The sequence below is a fragment of the Pituophis catenifer genome, unplaced genomic scaffold, assembly GCF_029215685.1.
Source record: "Pituophis catenifer annectens isolate HBS135680 unplaced genomic scaffold, rPitCat1.0.hap2 SCAF_2, whole genome shotgun sequence".
NCBI classification, from domain to species: Eukaryota; Metazoa; Chordata; class Lepidosauria; order Squamata; family Colubridae; genus Pituophis; species Pituophis catenifer.
The window spans coordinates 147,188,211-147,205,527 of NW_027256882.1; the positions used below are offsets into that span (position 1 = coordinate 147,188,211).

Sequence of the window (17,317 nt, forward strand, 5' to 3'; positions counted from 1 at the left end):
CGTAAGGAGTCCCGATCTAGAAAGGGACGCAACTGGCGGATCAGGCGAGCCTGATAAAAAATCCTCCCAGTCACGGCCGTCAAGTGCTCTTCTAAAGACAGCCGTGAACCCAGGAGGACACCCAAGTTGCGAGCCCTTTCCGTGGGGGCCAATTATTCGCCCCCAATAGTCAACGATGGCACCAGCTGACTATATCGGGACGTCGGAAACCACAGCCGCTCGGTCTTGGATGGGTTGGGCCTGAGCCTGTTTCTCCCCATCCAGATCTGTACGGCCTCCAGGCACCAGGACATCACTTCAAGGGCATCGTTGGGGTGGTCTGGGGTGGAGATGTACAGCTGGGTGTTGTCAGCGTACTGGTGGTACTCCACCCCGAAACCACGGATGATCTCGCCCAGCGGCTATCAAGTCCTACCCACACCTCTGTCCCAAGGAAGTAAGGAAGCCTGGTGGATGATCTTGGCAATGTTGGTGCCTCACTGAAGAGTAATGGGCTTGTAGGTCTGGATGGCCCTTAACCTGTTCTGATTTTAAAAAGCAGCAAATCCCATGCTTTTCTGCAAGGCTTTCAAAGGGCTGAGCACCATATAAGGCAGTCAGCATTTTACTGGGAAGTTTTTGGCCCTGCCAATACATACAGTATGATGGACTGGTTTTGATAATTTTATTCTTTTAGAATTGTAAGTTACCTAGAATTAATTGTGTGGGAGGCACATTCTTGCTCTCTCTCTTTTTTTCTTCAGTTCTTTATGACTTTTATTAGTTTTCTTCATTGCTTTTGATGGTTTACAACTTGGTTTAATATCTCTAAATTAAACCAGAATCTTGTTGATGGTCTCTATCCAGTGTGGTTTTAGCCAGTTTCCTTTTCTAGCACCTCCATTCTTAGCATAGTTAATATAAGGAATTTGAATAAATGCTTTGAGCAAAATAAAAGAGCCTGAGCTTGGTAAACATAGTTTCCAATGGTATTTATTTCTTGATGCTATTCTCTCCCTCTTCTTCTCCCTTTTCCCCCCCCATCTCTCGTCCCCCTCCCCTCTTTGTCTCTCTCTCTCTCCCCCTTTGTGTCTAAACTCTGCACAGTAGCAATCTCCATATCCATAATTTGAAGGAATTTAATTTCCATCTGTGTTTTTATTATCCAGTTTTCACAACTAGGTAGTTACAGAAAAAAAAATAGCATTTATTATTCTGCACTTGGTATTAAGACTGATATCTTTACTTTTCCAGATCTCCATATGCTGGTCACCGCAGTGCACTCAAGCGATACAGTATTCTGAAAAATCATCTAAATCAGTTTAAATGAATAAATGAAGTCTTTTTTTTTAATGTGGACACCAGCAGTGCAGAAGGGATCATATCTTCACTGTTGCATTTTACACTAAATAGCACTTCTGGATACCTCTCAAGATTATACTCGCATAACAGCATCTGACAATAAAGGCAATCATGATTGCTTTCCCCCCAACCAAAATACTTTTTATGTTTGGAAAACACATTGCTACTTTATCTTAACTTAGTGAATGCATGAAGAATGTTCCCCATGCACATTAGCCCTGCCCCCATGTTTTCTGTGCATCCAGTTAGTAAGCATGTCCCAATTCGTTGGCTACCTCAATTTTTCACATTGTCTGGCAAAATTCCCTGTTCTGGGGTTTGGGCATATTTGAACTGAACCTTATTCATCTTATTCATCTTCTGTTTAAGCTAACCACAATCTAATTTCTGTAGGGTTTGCTACCTATCTCTTTATCATCGTCCCTGCTCTTTGCTGGATCCTTACCAGCATATGAGAAGGATTTATACTGACGTCAGCATGCAAGCAGACTGCATTTTTTCCCATGTTAGGAGTATCATCCCTCATTCAGCCACCACTCAATAATAAGAAAACAACTTTAGAATTGGGAGAGCAAAGTAAACCTTAAAAGTTTTTGGGGTGCAATGCAAAGCTAACATTTTGGATTGTTAATCAGAAAAATGCTACCAGGCTGTACTTTTGTTGTTGTTCATTATTCAGGGTTTATACAGCACCTAAACATTATGTAGTGTAGGAACACTGGTGTGATTATTTAGATGAAGACAAAGGGTTGAGTTTCTAAAATGTACAGCTCAGGGGTGATATTCACTTACCTTCGCTACTGGTTCGCAAATGTGAGTGAGCGTGCCTCCTCCACGCATGTGCAGAGCCTTCTGCGCATGTGCAGAGGGTAAAAAATGGGATGTGATGACATCCAGGCGGGTGGGCATAGCTTCCCGCCGCTACCGGATCGCGGGATCCAGATAGAGCCGGCTGAATTTCACCGCTGGTAGAACTCATATTTGAAAAATAATCAGAACATTTTCATTTTCACCATGGTGGCGCAGTGGTTAAAGTGCAGTACTGCAAGCTACTTCTGCTGATCAAGGTTGACTCATCCTTCCATCCTTCCAAGGTTGGAAAAATGAGGATCCAAATTGTTGGGGCAATAGGCTGACTCTGTAAACTGCTTAGAGAGGCCTGTAAAGCACTGTAAAGCGGTATATAAGTCAGTGCTATTGCTATTGCTATTTTAATAGGATACTTATTTTGGTCCTTTACTCATTTATAATACATTATTGATGCCTGAAATATATATTTGTTATAATAAGTAACTGGCTTATTAAAAAAAGGGTTAAGTAGGGGAGGAGATCACCTGCCCTCTGGAACAAATTGCCCCCTCCTGATGTGAGGTTGGCCCCATCTCTCTTATCTGTTCATAAGGGCCTAAAGACCTGGCTCTACCAGTAAGTTTGGCCAATAAATTTTATAAATAAATTTAAACAAATAAATAAATCATGGGAAACCCCAGGTGTAGGCTAGGAAAAAGGGCTAGGAGAAGGCAGTGGCCAAATCACTTGTATCTTGCTGCCAGGAAACCTATAAAACTGCATTTCAAACTATATTTACTGAATGGCAACGCTGGGAAAAATAATCCTGTTTTATGGCTGTTTAAAATTAAGCTTCGAAGATACATTTTGAGCAGTTGCCACTGTGGAAAAAAACATGGCTTCTACATATGGACAACAATTTCCCAATTTATAACTGCAACACGTCCCGTTGGGAAGACACATCTTCTTGTGGCGCTACTGTCCAAGTTCTAAATGTGCAAATGAGAAACATGGGAAATTTGAGGCTTCCGTTTTGTAATGTTTAGTAAGAAATAGTTGTTTGTTTGTTTGTTTGTTTGTTTGTTTAATTCATTTGCCACCCATCTTCTTTCAAACAACTGTGGGCATAAAATATATATCTGTGCCACCACCAAGAGCTGTACAATGCAGTATGGCTCTTGGTGCAACAATCAGTGATGGGTTGCTACCGGTTCACCCCTGACTGAGCGAACCGGTAGCGGCGGCGGCGGGAGGCTTCTCCGCATGCGCGCACACACCCACAAGCGAACTGGTAGCGATGGGTTTTGGAACCCATCCCTGGCAACAATACAGTATTGCATGCTAACTTACTGCCCACTGCCAGCACTTCAATCCTCACTAGCTCAAGCTTGACTCAGCCTTCCATCCTTCTGAGGTCAATAAGGACCCAGATTGCTGGGGCCCATATGCTGACTCTGTAAACCACTTACAGGGGGCTGTACAGCACTATGAAGCTGTATATAAGTCTATTGCAATCTGTCTTTAGCCTTAATACAACTTTATGTCATCTACTAATTATTATTCATTAGGGAAATTAACAGGGTGGATTGTATTTGTGATTCAAGTTTTTGTTTCTCTTGTAGCAAACTTCCAAGCTGGGCAAGAGCTGTTGTCCCCAAAATATTTTACGTCACAGAGAAGGCATGGAACTACTACCCATATACAATTACAGGTATGTTTTAAGGGAGTTGTGATGGTAAAGAAAATAGATGTTTTCAGTTGTTTCATGATTCTGTTATTCTATCTTGGATTAAAAATGTTATTACCATTTAATATTTTAGAGGCTAAATGCTCCATCCAATGCATATTAATTTTCAGTTGGGTATACATATATTATTAGTTCGGGTTTAGAATTGCGAGCAGTGAAATCAGTGGGAAATGACATACAAAGTCTACACAGAGTGACAATTAGATTGGAGGTTGGTGTTAAGCAAAATAATCACCGTTACTTTTTATAATGGCAGTGACAGTTGATATACAACACAGCTGAATTAATTAACCTCTGCAGTGAAATGGGAAATTGTGGATTCTATTTAGACAAATTAATAGAATGGAACTTTAGCTGAAGTCTTCCCTCGGAATTCCTTTGTTCACGAATGACCAGAGGAAGGATAGTAGCAGGCCGGTGGAATCCTGGCTGACTCCAGATGACTCTGAAGATTGAATTTCTAATATCTGATTTGCATCACTTGATTCTTTTCCATGTCCTGTGCAAATATAAAAAGATATGCAAATGTAAAAGAGGGGCATTTTTTAGAGTGGGGGTTGTAGATTATGGATGCGAATAGATTTTTTTTGCCCTCCCCAAAACTACCTGCTCTCATTTCAGTTCTTAACTTCTCTCCATCCCCCCTCCGAATATAGAAACTGCATTTGGGCCCATCATTGGACAGCCTCCTGGGTAGCTGAATTTTGAACTTCACTCCTGTTTTGGTTCAAGAAACTGGAGCCGTGGGCCCTTTAAATAGCAAATGGGTAGCCTCCTGTGCCCAATAGTAATTACCTGAACCAGAGGCGGGGTTTCAGTAGGTTCTGACCAGTACTGGAGAACCGATAGCGGAAATTTTGAGTAGTTCAGAGAACCGGTAGTAAAAAATTCTGACTGGCCCCACCCCCATCTATTCTCTTCCTCCCAAGTCCCAGCTGATCGGGAAGAAATGGGGATTTTGCAGTAACCTTCCCCTGGAGTAGGGTGGGAATGGAGATTTTACAGTATCTTTCCCCTGCCATGCCCACCAAGCCACGCCCACCAAGCCATGCCACACCCACCAAGCCATGCCACGCCCACCAAGCCACACCCACAGAACCGGTAGTAAAAAAATTTGAAACCCACCACTGACCTGATCCCTGAGAGCCAATACAAATAAAGAAGATTTGAGATTTTTTTTTTTTTGAGATGCCCAGATAAGGAGGGATTACCTCAGACAAGACTGAGTTGTTTTATTATAGACTACAGGTAGTCTTTGATTTAAAACCATTCAGTTACTGTGGCACTCAAAAAAGTGACTTACAATCATTCCTCGCACGTATAACCATCATAGCATCCCCACAATCATGTGATCAAAATATCAGCGCTTGGCAACCAGCCTGTATTTATGACAGTTGCAGCATCCTGGAGCCATGTCATTTACGACTTTCCCAGATGGCTTCTGGCAAATAATTAATAGGGGAAGCCAGATTTGCTTAATGACCACATGAGTCACTAAACTGCAGTGATTTGCTTTATGACCATGGCAAAAAAGGTCATAAAATTGGACATGACTCAGTTCATAACTGCCTTGCTTAGCAGCTGAAATTCTGGTCTCAATTGTAGTTGTAACTCAAGGACTACCTAAGTTTGTCTCTGTCTCTGTCTCTGTCTCTGTCTCTCTCTCTGTCTCTCTCTCTCTCTCTCTCTCTCTCTTTCTCTCTTACTATATGTTCAGTGTGAACAATCTTATCTTCCCTCGCTTGTCATAAAATTATTTCTTTAAAAAAAAAATTCTGGAGTTGACAGGCTGCCTTCTAACTCCCATTTCAGCTGCAGATTTTTCAGTGCCTTTGTGACTTTGAACAGTGTCTTAACAAATGGTTGTAAATGGAGGATTACCTGTCGTTGAAGAAGGCTGGCTTATTCTCTAATACATTTCACAGCCTTAAAAGTGCCACACAAAACTGTTATTTTCATAACACAAATTCACAGATAGTCCTCTAGTCATTTTTGTTGTTTATTTCCCCTTAACTTTCATAAGTGAAAGTTTTATAAATTACAGATTAGAAAACTCCCTAATCCAGTGGTGAAATCCAAATTTTTTTGCTACCGGTTCTGTGGGCATGGCTTGGTGGGCGTGGTGTGGCTTGGTGGGCGTGGCAGGGGAAGGATACTGCAAAATCTCCATTCTCACCCCACTCTGGGACCAGTCAGAGGTGGTATTTGCCGGTTCCCCGAACTATTCAAAATTTCCGCTGGATTCTAGAACCTGCTGGATTTCACCTCTGTCCTAATCCCTATAAAAATAATGACTGCACATATTTTTGTTTCTTGCTCTAGTCTTTGCTAGATACGCATTCCACAACTCTTTTCACTGCTGCTTAAATGTTGCACTACATAAAATTGTAAAGTAGGTTTGATAATTCACCTGGTTGCTATAGCTGATTTCTCTCACAGTTAACCTAATACCTATATTGCACCAGGGATATTATTTAGTAGGGGTTACAAGGATCAGGCACTGCTTCATTCAGTTCATCCAAGGACAAGTTGCCATTCTTCATAATTAGAACTTTTGCTAACTGGAGAGGCAAGCTGAACACGAATTAGTCATACGGCTACAAATTATTGTTTATGGTACCAGGGCTCAGTTTGCTCTCTCCACATGCCTATCTGAAAATTGCTTTACATGTCCAGGGCATACCCAGTGTTCTTGTAAAAAATAAAAACAAAAACCCTGCTCTCACTTCTGCCATCTGAGGTAAAATGTCAAGGGCATATTTCTCCTGGCACCCAGAGTTTCTTTGGCACCAGAGGAGGAGAGCAAACGTGCTCTAACTTTGAGCTAACAGGGAATTGGAGAATTGTGCTGCCTGAAGGGAAGCCAGAGTAGTGAGATGTATACATTCTCAAAAAGCCACAATGAAGCCCTGACTACTCTCCCAGGACAGAAATGATCTCCTTGGGTTCTGTTGTTCCCATCGACTACTCCCTTTAGATTATTGTGTGGAACTATCCTTGGGATCTGCCTCATAAGAATTTCCAACTGCACCAGCACCATCTCCAAGAGTCCAATGGAAAAAGGGAAGGTAGCCTAGTGGTAAAGCACACATTGATTTCTCCAGTTTACAAATTAAAAATGGAGGAGGTATCATGGAAGTCTTCTGCCTAAGATGGAGCCTTGGAGAGTAGTTGTCAGTCAGAAGGAACAATACTGCAAAGGGAACAAAAAAAAAAAATCTTTGGACAGGTGAATCTTGAGGGACTTTTGCTGTATCCCATGAATTTAGTTGTCTTATATGGTGCCATTTTAGCTTTCATGTCCAGTTCTTTACCCCAAACTGTCATATCTACTTTCCTAAAAGAAGGCAACTATTCTCGCAGATGAAACAGGATTAACAAAATATAACCTTTTCTAACAAGTATTTTGTAGTTGTTTGAGGCAAACTTGTTATGTTCTCCATGCTGATGGGAAGCTTAATCTTTCCCTTCCTCTCCAAAGTGAATGCTGTAAAAAAAATATATCATGAATTGGTAAGACATTTTGGAGCAATATTTTTAAATTTGGTTTCCTCCATTGTATTTGTTGTGGGAGACTGCAGGGTTAAGGTTTCTCTTACATATACACACGCAGAGTTTTTATGCTTCCCTTGGTGTTGTACAGTTAGTATGTTGATATAACCCATAAACTTCCATCACAAAGAAGTGCACACATATTTGTAGACAAATATCATTATTGTCAACAATTTTAATTTATACAAAACTGAATAATTTATTAGGCAAAAACGGTAATAATTTAAATTAAATTAATTAAATGGTGACATGGAGTGGTGGTTTCAATCTTCTAAGGCAAGGGTGTCAAACTTGCGGCCCATGGGCCAGATGCATCACACACTGGCCATGCCCACCCCCATTTTAGCAAAGGCGGAAAAAGTTCCGATACTTCACATGATGATGTGATGATGCGAGTTTGACACCCCTGCTTTAAGGACTATGCCTGACTCACATTTGCCATTATTAAGATAGCATTTGACACAAATTCACAATGCTTTGATACTCTAGCATTTGACTCTAACTTGAATTATTATGCAGTTTGCCGATTGGAACCCTGGGCGTATTCTTGATATATTAATTCAATTGATTTTCCAGTAAAATTTAGAATAACATACGCATTTAAGATAAAATAAAAACCGTCTAATTTGTTTGGTGTATATGGGCATACATGAACACACATATATACAATACACACATTTAAACAATTCTGTAACTTTAACATTTCATTAAGAGCAGGGAAGCTGAAAAGCAAAATTATGCAAGAATGACACCCATCAAGTTCAGTTCACAACTTCCAATAATTTCTCTGCCCATTCATTATTTAACAATTACAAATAGTGCCCCTTTGAATTATGTTATATGATTCTTAAGGCTTTGTATCATGCATCAAAATTAGCAGTGTCTTTTGCATTTTATTGAAGCAATGTGAACAATGAAATAATTTTATGCCATTATTTTTCCTTTTCTTTTATTCCCATCGGCCGAATGTGGATCAGAATACACGGTAAGTTCTGATTCTTCTTTGTCATGTTAAATAGTATTTAAAAGCTATGATTAGAACAAAACAATAGATTCTTGGCTTTTTAGAAGAATAAAAATACTGATATTCAACAGCAGATTGCTGCTTCTTTTATGTAGCTGAAGAAGAATAGTGCTTCTAATATTATCAGTTATGTCACTGATATAAAAAATGTAATAATTTCAAAGCTTGATATATTTTGTTACCCAGTAGCTGTAATAATAATAAAAAAAACCTTTCTCTTTTTATATATAAAAAAAGAGATATACAGGTTTAATATGCTGGTTATTGCTAGTAATAGAGAGACAGTTTTTCATTTTATCTTTCATTAACTTATAAAACAACCATCTGTCTTGATACAGTACCTGGAAATGCTGCAATCTCCAGACAGAATTAAACAATTCTGGGCTTGGTGCCCAGAAAACATAAGAACTGAACTAGGCAGTATAAGACAGAAGAGACACAGAGCATACTTAAAAATACTGTACCCTGCTCTGAGCAAAATCAACTTTGTCCCCTATGAAACAAATCTTGTAGAAATAAATATCTGTAGCAAGCACCCTTCCCTATAACAGTTTGATCAACATTCTAAAAAAAAAAAATGATTCCATAGCTAGTTTAAGTAAAAAGATGGGAAGATTGGCCTTCACAAACTCAAAAGGTAAAGATGTCCTTAAGTCAAGCTTCTCATGTTGACTACTTGCATCTGTTTATTATTGCCAAGCGCAGTTAGGAATAATTCAGAAGTCCTGTGTGGAACCAAATATGTATGAAACATCTGTCAGCTGCTCATTAAAATGAGCCTGAAAAGGTCTCTGTCAGCCGTAACAAATTCACTCCTTAATGTTAATGCAGCTCTTCAAGCAACACCTTTTTCTCCAACTTATGCAGAGTAGAAGCACTTCTTCTGAACTATTTTGAAGCATACGTAGTCCTAAGGCCCATGTAGATTTCTTGGTAGCAGTATGGCAGTTGTTTATTAATACTATCTTCTGGGATTTTATTGTTTACATCCCAGTCTTGCCTATGGGCTTTGGAAGCCTTCCACCCAAGTAGTAGCAACCCCAATGGTAAGCTTTGTGCCTAGACAAGGTTGGGTCAGGTGCTTCCACATGTTTGGAAGTTTGATAATTAACATAGCTAAACATGAGGTTTTAACAAAATGTCATCCAAAAATTAGTCCAGTCACTGTAGGGTTAGAGATGTGTGGTACAAAGAACTTAAAGACCACTACACTGTACAGAAAACTATATCTCTTTGCTCTCAAATTGTCCAAATTTACTGATCTCGGATCTGGTAAATCCTGGGAGTCCTAGAATAGCCTAGAATAGGGGTATAACATTTGTTTATGCTTAGAGTCTCCAAGAGAGCTTACATGAGAGTTTAATCTCATCTTTGTTATATTTTAGTTTATTAATTATTCCCTTGATGCATTCCCAGGACAACTAATGCTATTTTCTCTCCTTTTGGATGTTTCCTCTTCTGGACATGATCTGTAATATTTGTTTTGAACAATAGTGGCTTAAAGCATTTTATTTTTGAGATAATTACAAAGTATATTATTGTGAGAACCATCAAGGCTTTCACTATTGAAGACAGGAGGCTGTATGTGTTTAAAATATTCTTCAATGGGAAGGAAGGCAGGAAGAAACAGGTAGATATAAAGTCCCAATGCATGAAAAATATCAGTAAAACTTGATTTTGTCCATTAAAAATAGCCATTATCTCTCTATGGACAGAGGGAACTGCACTGTCAACAGGTACTTTCCCATTCCTCTTGCAAACAGCTAAACTCTCAGTGTATGTGGTCCTCTGAAGTATAGCTATCCTGAGCAAATGCATTGTAGTAGAAAAGTGGATTCATGTGCAAGAGCTGTAACTAAGACAGCTATATCCATACTTGTGTTATGTAAAAAGCAGAAATTCTACTGCATTCATTTTCTCATGCCTAGTGAACATAACTGCAGTTTGAATGGAAAATGCTGCATGGACCAAATGGCTACCAATGTAAAACCTACTTTCTTGAAAAACCAACTATAATGCTGATGTGTAGTCCTGGATTTTCAGCTGCAGCCTCATTGTTTTCATTCATCTCAGCTAGAATACAGATTGTGTCTGTTTTTAGTAAAGTTGGATCTACTGTAGTTATTGTATTATAGTGTATCACATTAAGGCTTTTTAATTGGGTCTGCTGTTGAGGAATGTTTGGTATGCCAGTGAAGATGGCTGCTGCAAGACTTTTGACCAGAGCTACCTATCAGAAATTCTGACTCTTTTGTAAATCTGCCCTCTGCTCTTAAGAACATTTCTCATGTGGATCCACAAAATCTATTTTATTCCTGCTTTTGTTTAGGGTGTCTGTATAAAGCTGGGGGGCAAGCACATGTACAAATATGGAACTGAATAATCAGTGAAGTAGTTACTTTAAAGGTTGCTTAAACTAGGCTATTAGTTGAGAACATAGAAGCTAATAAAAAGTAAGACATCAAACACACATTGAACAAGTTATCCCAGACCAAGTATTCCAAAGGCACCTTGAAGGCTGCCTTAATCTTAACAGTTGTTCTCCTGAACCATCACTAAGATCAGCTGAGACAATCTGTTTAAGAGCATCCACTATATAACATTACATACCCAATTTCAAATGTATCACAAAGGCTTACAGAGGAAAACTGTGGTCTGGAATATCTTATCATGAGATCAGATACAGTTAATAGCCTATGCATTCAGCAGAATTATTTGCTGCTTGTAGCTAAGCGGCGGTTGATAGCAAAGTTTTCTGTTTACTGTTAAATAACAAAAACTAAAGTTAGTATTTAAAGATATGTCTGGTGCATAATTTAATGCTAATTGGAAACCATTCTGGAATTGCAATTTTATATGTGGAATTTGCCATATCCAAAATTTGGGTTTAGAATCCATATTCTAATTTGATATATAATTTATATTATTGGTGGAATGCATTATTCATTAGTATAGTTTTCTTTCAGTGATGTGAACAATATGAATCAAGCATTTTTTAGCTTAAAAGCTAATGGGCTTATGGATTTTGACTAGAAAAATGGATATAAAATATACTTCTATAAATGTCTAATGATGTATTAAAATATATTAACTTGATGATACTTAACATTTGTTGTTTATCTACCCATTTCTCAATGGTTAGATAATATTTCTCAATCTGTAGCTCATTTTCTTATTTGTACTACCTATTTCTTGTATTTTTTCAAAATATATACAGGTAGTCCTCGACTTACAGTTGGAATCAGAACTTTTGTTCTATTCTGAACTAAGCAAGACGGTTATTAAATGAGCCATGCCCAATGTTATGACCTTTTTGCCAGAATTGTTAAGAAGAACCACTGGGGTCATTAAATGACTCACCCAGATGTTAAGCAACTCCAGCTTCCCCCATTGACTTTGCTTATTGGAAGTCGGCTGGGAAAGTCACAAATGGAAATGTTGCAACCATCATAAATACATGCTGGTTGCCAAACTCCCAAATTTTGGTCGTGTAACATGAGGATGCTACAATGGTTATAAGTGTGAGGACTGGCCATAAGTCATTTGTTCAGCACTGTCATAACTTAGAATGGTTAATAAACAAAAGGTCATTAATCGTGGACTTCTATAACAAGGAAATGGGAAGAGAAATATCTTTTGAAAAATAAAATAAAAAATGTCCGGAAGTCCTACGAACATATGAACTTACCTTACTCTGAGTCAGACTCTCAACCTATCTCGATCCAACTAATAATATGTTATACAACCAAAGCTATTAACTGAAAATACCAAAAAATTATGCAAATTATGTCTCCTTTTGCCTCAGCAACTTTTTCTAACTCTTATTTGGTTTTGATCCTTTTCTGTTTAATATATTTGTTCTTCCTATTATTCTGAAAGAAGTGGGAGGTTGAATCATGCTGCCTGTTTAGATGTTTCAATTTCATATTGAGGGAGACTGATCTGTTACTGTATCTTTCGCATTTATATTAAACATTACTCAAGGACGCTTGGAAGTTAGAATATATCATATGCACAATATGTAGCTTTCAATCACCATGAATAATTATTGTGGTAATGAAAGAATTTAATCAGCTACTTTAGAACTGTAATTTGACAATTTCAGTTGAACTGTAAACCTGCATTGATTACACTTACTAGCTAATATTATTGATGGCTTCTTGCATTTAAATTGGTGCATAAAGTAATTGACGAGAAAATTGATAAGTTGCTTTGGAATGTCAGACAAAATGCTTGCACTTTTTATTATAATCTAGCTGGGTTCAAAATCACAGTGTTTCAGAACTTTCACACTTGAAATGTGAAATATTTGTGAAATATTGTGTCTCTGAAGTAAGATTTGGTCTAAAATATAGAGATTTATGGCCTGAAGTTTAGGTTTCCAAACTAAGTCTGAAATATGTTTATTACTTTTTAAAGAGTTGGGAGAAAACAGAGATATATACAAGGACAGACCACACAGCTTCTCTGTTTCTCCCCCCATCCCCTCCTCTTAGGAAATCATATGCATTTATTTGCTGTCCTGAGGGGTAAGGCTTACTCATTTCCTGCTCCTGTGTTTAAAAAAACCCTCAGTTATCCCATTACTTTTCTTAGAAATAATATAATAATAAACCATTTTTATGTCGCAATGGGCGAGTTAAAATGCTAAAACATCAGCATTTTAATGATTTGTGTACATATTCTTTACTGCCAGAAATAATGAAAATAATAAGAGCATTACCACTGTTGTCCCCAATTCGGGTCTGAACTTGGTGCCGCGGCCAATGAAGGACCCCAGACACGAGGTGCAGGTTTTTTTATTGCTTTTTATTGGAGTATTCCAAGGAAAAGGGCTCCTGACCAAAATGCTAGGAACCAAGTACAAAGGATTAAGAAAGCTTTATACATTTTCACGAAAGAAGAAAGCAGGACAAGGCGGGATAATAAGAAATATCATCTAATAAACATTTTAGTAATAATTCTACAATTTGTTCTATTGGTCTCTAGCTGTCCCTATTCCTAAACCTTGGCTAATGAATGCCCCAGGAGTTATTTAATACACATTTTATTTGCTGCAGGCCAACTCTATTCCTAACTTTTAGCTGAGGTCTGGAGGTTGGCTAACTCTTTGTTACTTTTATCAGTTTTCTAACTACCCAGAATTGTTACAAGCTTTACACATGCTTATTTCTTGTAAATAAGCAGTCTTTGTTCTTGTCAGACAGACTCCACAATTACAGGCTTCCTGATTTACTTTTTACTTTACTTTACTTTTATTTGATTTGTATACCGCCCTACTCCCGAAGGACTCAGGGCGGTGAACAGCCAACAATAAAATACATACATACAAAATTTAAAAAGCAGAAATAAAATTGAATTAAATAGTTTGGCCCAGACAGTTTAAAACCCCAATCAATTTAAAACAAATTTAAACTTTGAGGATTAAAAATATTAAAATATTAAAATTGTTTAAAAAGAGGGAGAAAGTTAGGCCAGGCCCGCCTGGTGAAATAAAAAGGTCTTTAGAGCGCGGCGGAAGATGTGCAGATCCGGGATCCTCCATATCTCCGGGGGGAGCTCGCTCCAGATAGTAGGTGCCCCCACAGAGAAGGCTCTCTCCCTGGGGGCTGCCAGTCGACATTGTTTGGCCAACGGCACCCGGAGGAGCCCCTCTCTATGAGAGCGTACCGGCCGGTGGGAGGCTATTGGTGGTAGTAGGCAGTCCCGCAAGGTCCACACTTTCAAGTGTGTGCATGATCTTGCTTTATTTTAGCAGATTAATTACAAAAAAAGTTAAAGAAGAAAAAGAAAACATAAAAAGAGTGAGAAAACACACACACACACACACACACACACACACACACACACACACACACACACACATATTGTAAGTTACATGTAGAAAATATTTCATCATAATCTAAAACATTTGTTTAACTCCTAACCAGACAAAACAATATTGATCAATCTTTCCACTATATTGATAGTGAGAACCAACTCATATGCAGAAAGCAAATTCTCTCTTAATCCAGGATCTGTAAATCTAGGCTAACACTTTCTTCTAATCTTGAAGAGTAATATTTTTGCTGTTCCTCACCGCCTTGATTGACCCATAATACTACATTGAAAGTTTTGGATATATAATTCAAAAGTATTTTATGAATGCTATATTATGAATATTTAAGCAAAACAATGCAATAGTGGGAGGAACTTATATGAATAAGTGCCCCCTCACTAATGTAGTTTTATATAAATAAATAAATAAATATCTATATTTACAGCAAACAAGATAGCAATACACTAACATCATGAGATAAATCACAGATCATACAGAGCACGCATAAGAAAAAGGCAGAGAAAAAGGGAACACCCCCTTTACACCCAAGCTACCAATCATAGATTGCCTCATGCAGGAGCCTGCTCTCTCCAACCAATCAACTACAGCTATGTGTTCTGGCCCATTATACACTTTACTGTTCCAGCTACTAAATTTAAATATCCTAACAAAAACATTGTCTAGGGTGTCTAGTGAATGTTGAATTAGACTTTTCTTGAAATAATAAGAAACATATTTTATACTCCATAAAACCCCTAGCCCTTGATTTGGATTTCTAGGGTAGAAATTACAACCTGAAGATGGATCCATTTAAAGTTTAGCCTGCAGCAGAATCAAGAGCTGCTGAACGAACTCGCTCAAACCATGGTTATACCTTTCAAAAGGACGTTGGATTTGCATACTTCCTTTTCTAATCACTAAAATTGCTTGTTAACTACTTTTCATCTATTAGGACCCTATGGGCTGACACATTTTATAGCCCTGGATGAGTTTCCTTCAATCCTTAGAAAAAGAAGTTAAATTCCAAGTTTAATTTGTTTTTCTCTTTTGGAATAAACAGCAAAAGAGTGATTAGAACTTGGATTTTAGAAAGCTACAAATGGACTAAGGGTCCATAGAGATTTAAAACAAGATTTTGGAATTAATTATAACAATCCTTCCCATGGGAAAAATGTTTTTGTTTTGAATTTTCTTTAAAAAAAGACATGTTAGGATGAGACTAAGGAGCTAAGGATAACAATTAAAAGAGAAGACTTCTTAAATTTGACTTAATAATACAGAATGGAGCAAAATATCTTAACATTGGATGTATTAAGGGATATTTTTGAACAATTGACCCAGAAGTTAATTTTAAGAATGTTTGTACTAACTTAGATTGTTAATTTTAAACAAGATAGTCTGAAAGTTGTTATGAAAGAGGAACAAGTTTTACTGAACAAGACTCAGACTGATCTGAACATGGATTTAAAAATAACATGCTACAAGAATGACATGGAAGAAGATGCTACACTGGATATACAAATAATTAAGTTGATGTCTTATTCATTAAAAGAAACATACGAATGACAAACCAAAAATAAATAAATAAGAAATTGAAATGAGAAATAGATGTAAATAGAAAATTGGGGCTGCTTGAATACCATTCTAGATTGAATTGAAAAAGGAAACAACAAGAGAGAGGGAAAGGAGTAGAGAGAGAGGAAGGGAGAAGAGAGGAGAGGAAAGGGTAAGATAGAAAAAAGGGAAAAGGAGAGGAAGAAAAAGAGGAGTAAGAGAGAGGGTCAGAAAGGGGGGAAGAAGAGAGGAGTGGGGGAAGGGAAGGGGAAGTAGGAAAGAGAAGGAGAGGAAGAACGAAGAAAGTAGGAAGAGATAGAGGAAGGAAGAAAAAGGGAGGAGAAGAAGAAAAGGTGGCCAAATAAAGAAGAGTAAATGGTAAAAGAGCAGCCCCGAACAACTAAAAATGAAAGTTAAAAGATAAGATGAATGGAAAATGATGGATAAAAGATTGTACATTTAAATGTGTTTATGAGAAATAAAAATAAAAACTTTTTGAAAAAAACAAAACAAAAGTAACCTGGATAACTTTCATATAATGGAAGCATAGCGTAGCATAGCATAGCATAGAATAGCATAAAATTCTTTATTGGCCAAGTGTGATTGGACATACAAGGAATTTGTTTCCGGTGCATAAGCTCTTGGTGTACATGCAAGCAACAAGTGATAATTCAGGATCATAGTCATCATAAGATATGTTCATCAGAAATCATAATATACACCACTTAGTGATAATCATAGGATACTAAATAAGCAATCAACATAAATCATACTGGGATAAAACAATTAATATGAATCATAAGATACAAGCAACAAAGTTATAGTCATAAAAAGATAAGGAAATAGGTAATAGGACAGATGAGAAGAATAATAGTAGTGCAGCCCTGCTGGGCAGTTTGATGGTGGTGTTGGAATTAGTTGTTTAGCAGAGTGATGGCATAGGGGGAAGAATCCATCCTTGTGTCTAGAAAGTTAAAATTTTGTAAGAAAGAACAAGGAAAAAATGAAAAGAGATCAAGTTCTAGAACGGGTGTCAAACTCACGTCGTCACATTGTCATCACGTGATGTAGGGTGACTTTTCCCCCCTCTGCTAAACTGGGGATGGGGGTGGCCAGCATGTGACACATCCAACTCATGGGCCGTGAGTTTGACACCCCTGTTCTAGAACGTTATTTGACGGGATGAAAAATAAATATTATTAAAAGTAACGTGAAGGAATATAAAGTTGGTTTTTTTCATCAAGATTAAAATAGATATGTTATCTCTGGTAACCCTTAATGGGCTTTTCCTGGTCAAGACTGAACAAGGAGGCTTAAGGATTTGATAAGAGATAGGGTATGGGAAGACAACATCCCTTGTTGAAATATTAAGGTTTTTTAAAGAGATATCACTAGTCCCTGATAGTAATGCAGATAATGCAGTTGAAGGACATAATTAGTATATGAATATTCCATGTGTTGCCTTGAGATGGGCAGTCATGTAAATATGACA

General features: G+C 37.7%; 1 protein-coding gene across 1 annotated transcript in view; it reads left to right on the plus strand.

Moving 5' to 3' along the window:
• PITPNC1 (phosphatidylinositol transfer protein cytoplasmic 1) overlaps positions 1-17,317 on the plus strand; it is a 163,140-nt gene that overhangs the window by 101,425 nt on the left and 44,398 nt on the right. The window contains exons 3-4 of the mRNA XM_070934749.1: positions 3,753-3,841; positions 8,407-8,414. Coding sequence (XP_070790850.1) covers positions 3,753-3,841; positions 8,407-8,414 — 97 coding nt within the window. The remainder of the gene's footprint in view (positions 1-3,752; positions 3,842-8,406; positions 8,415-17,317) is intronic.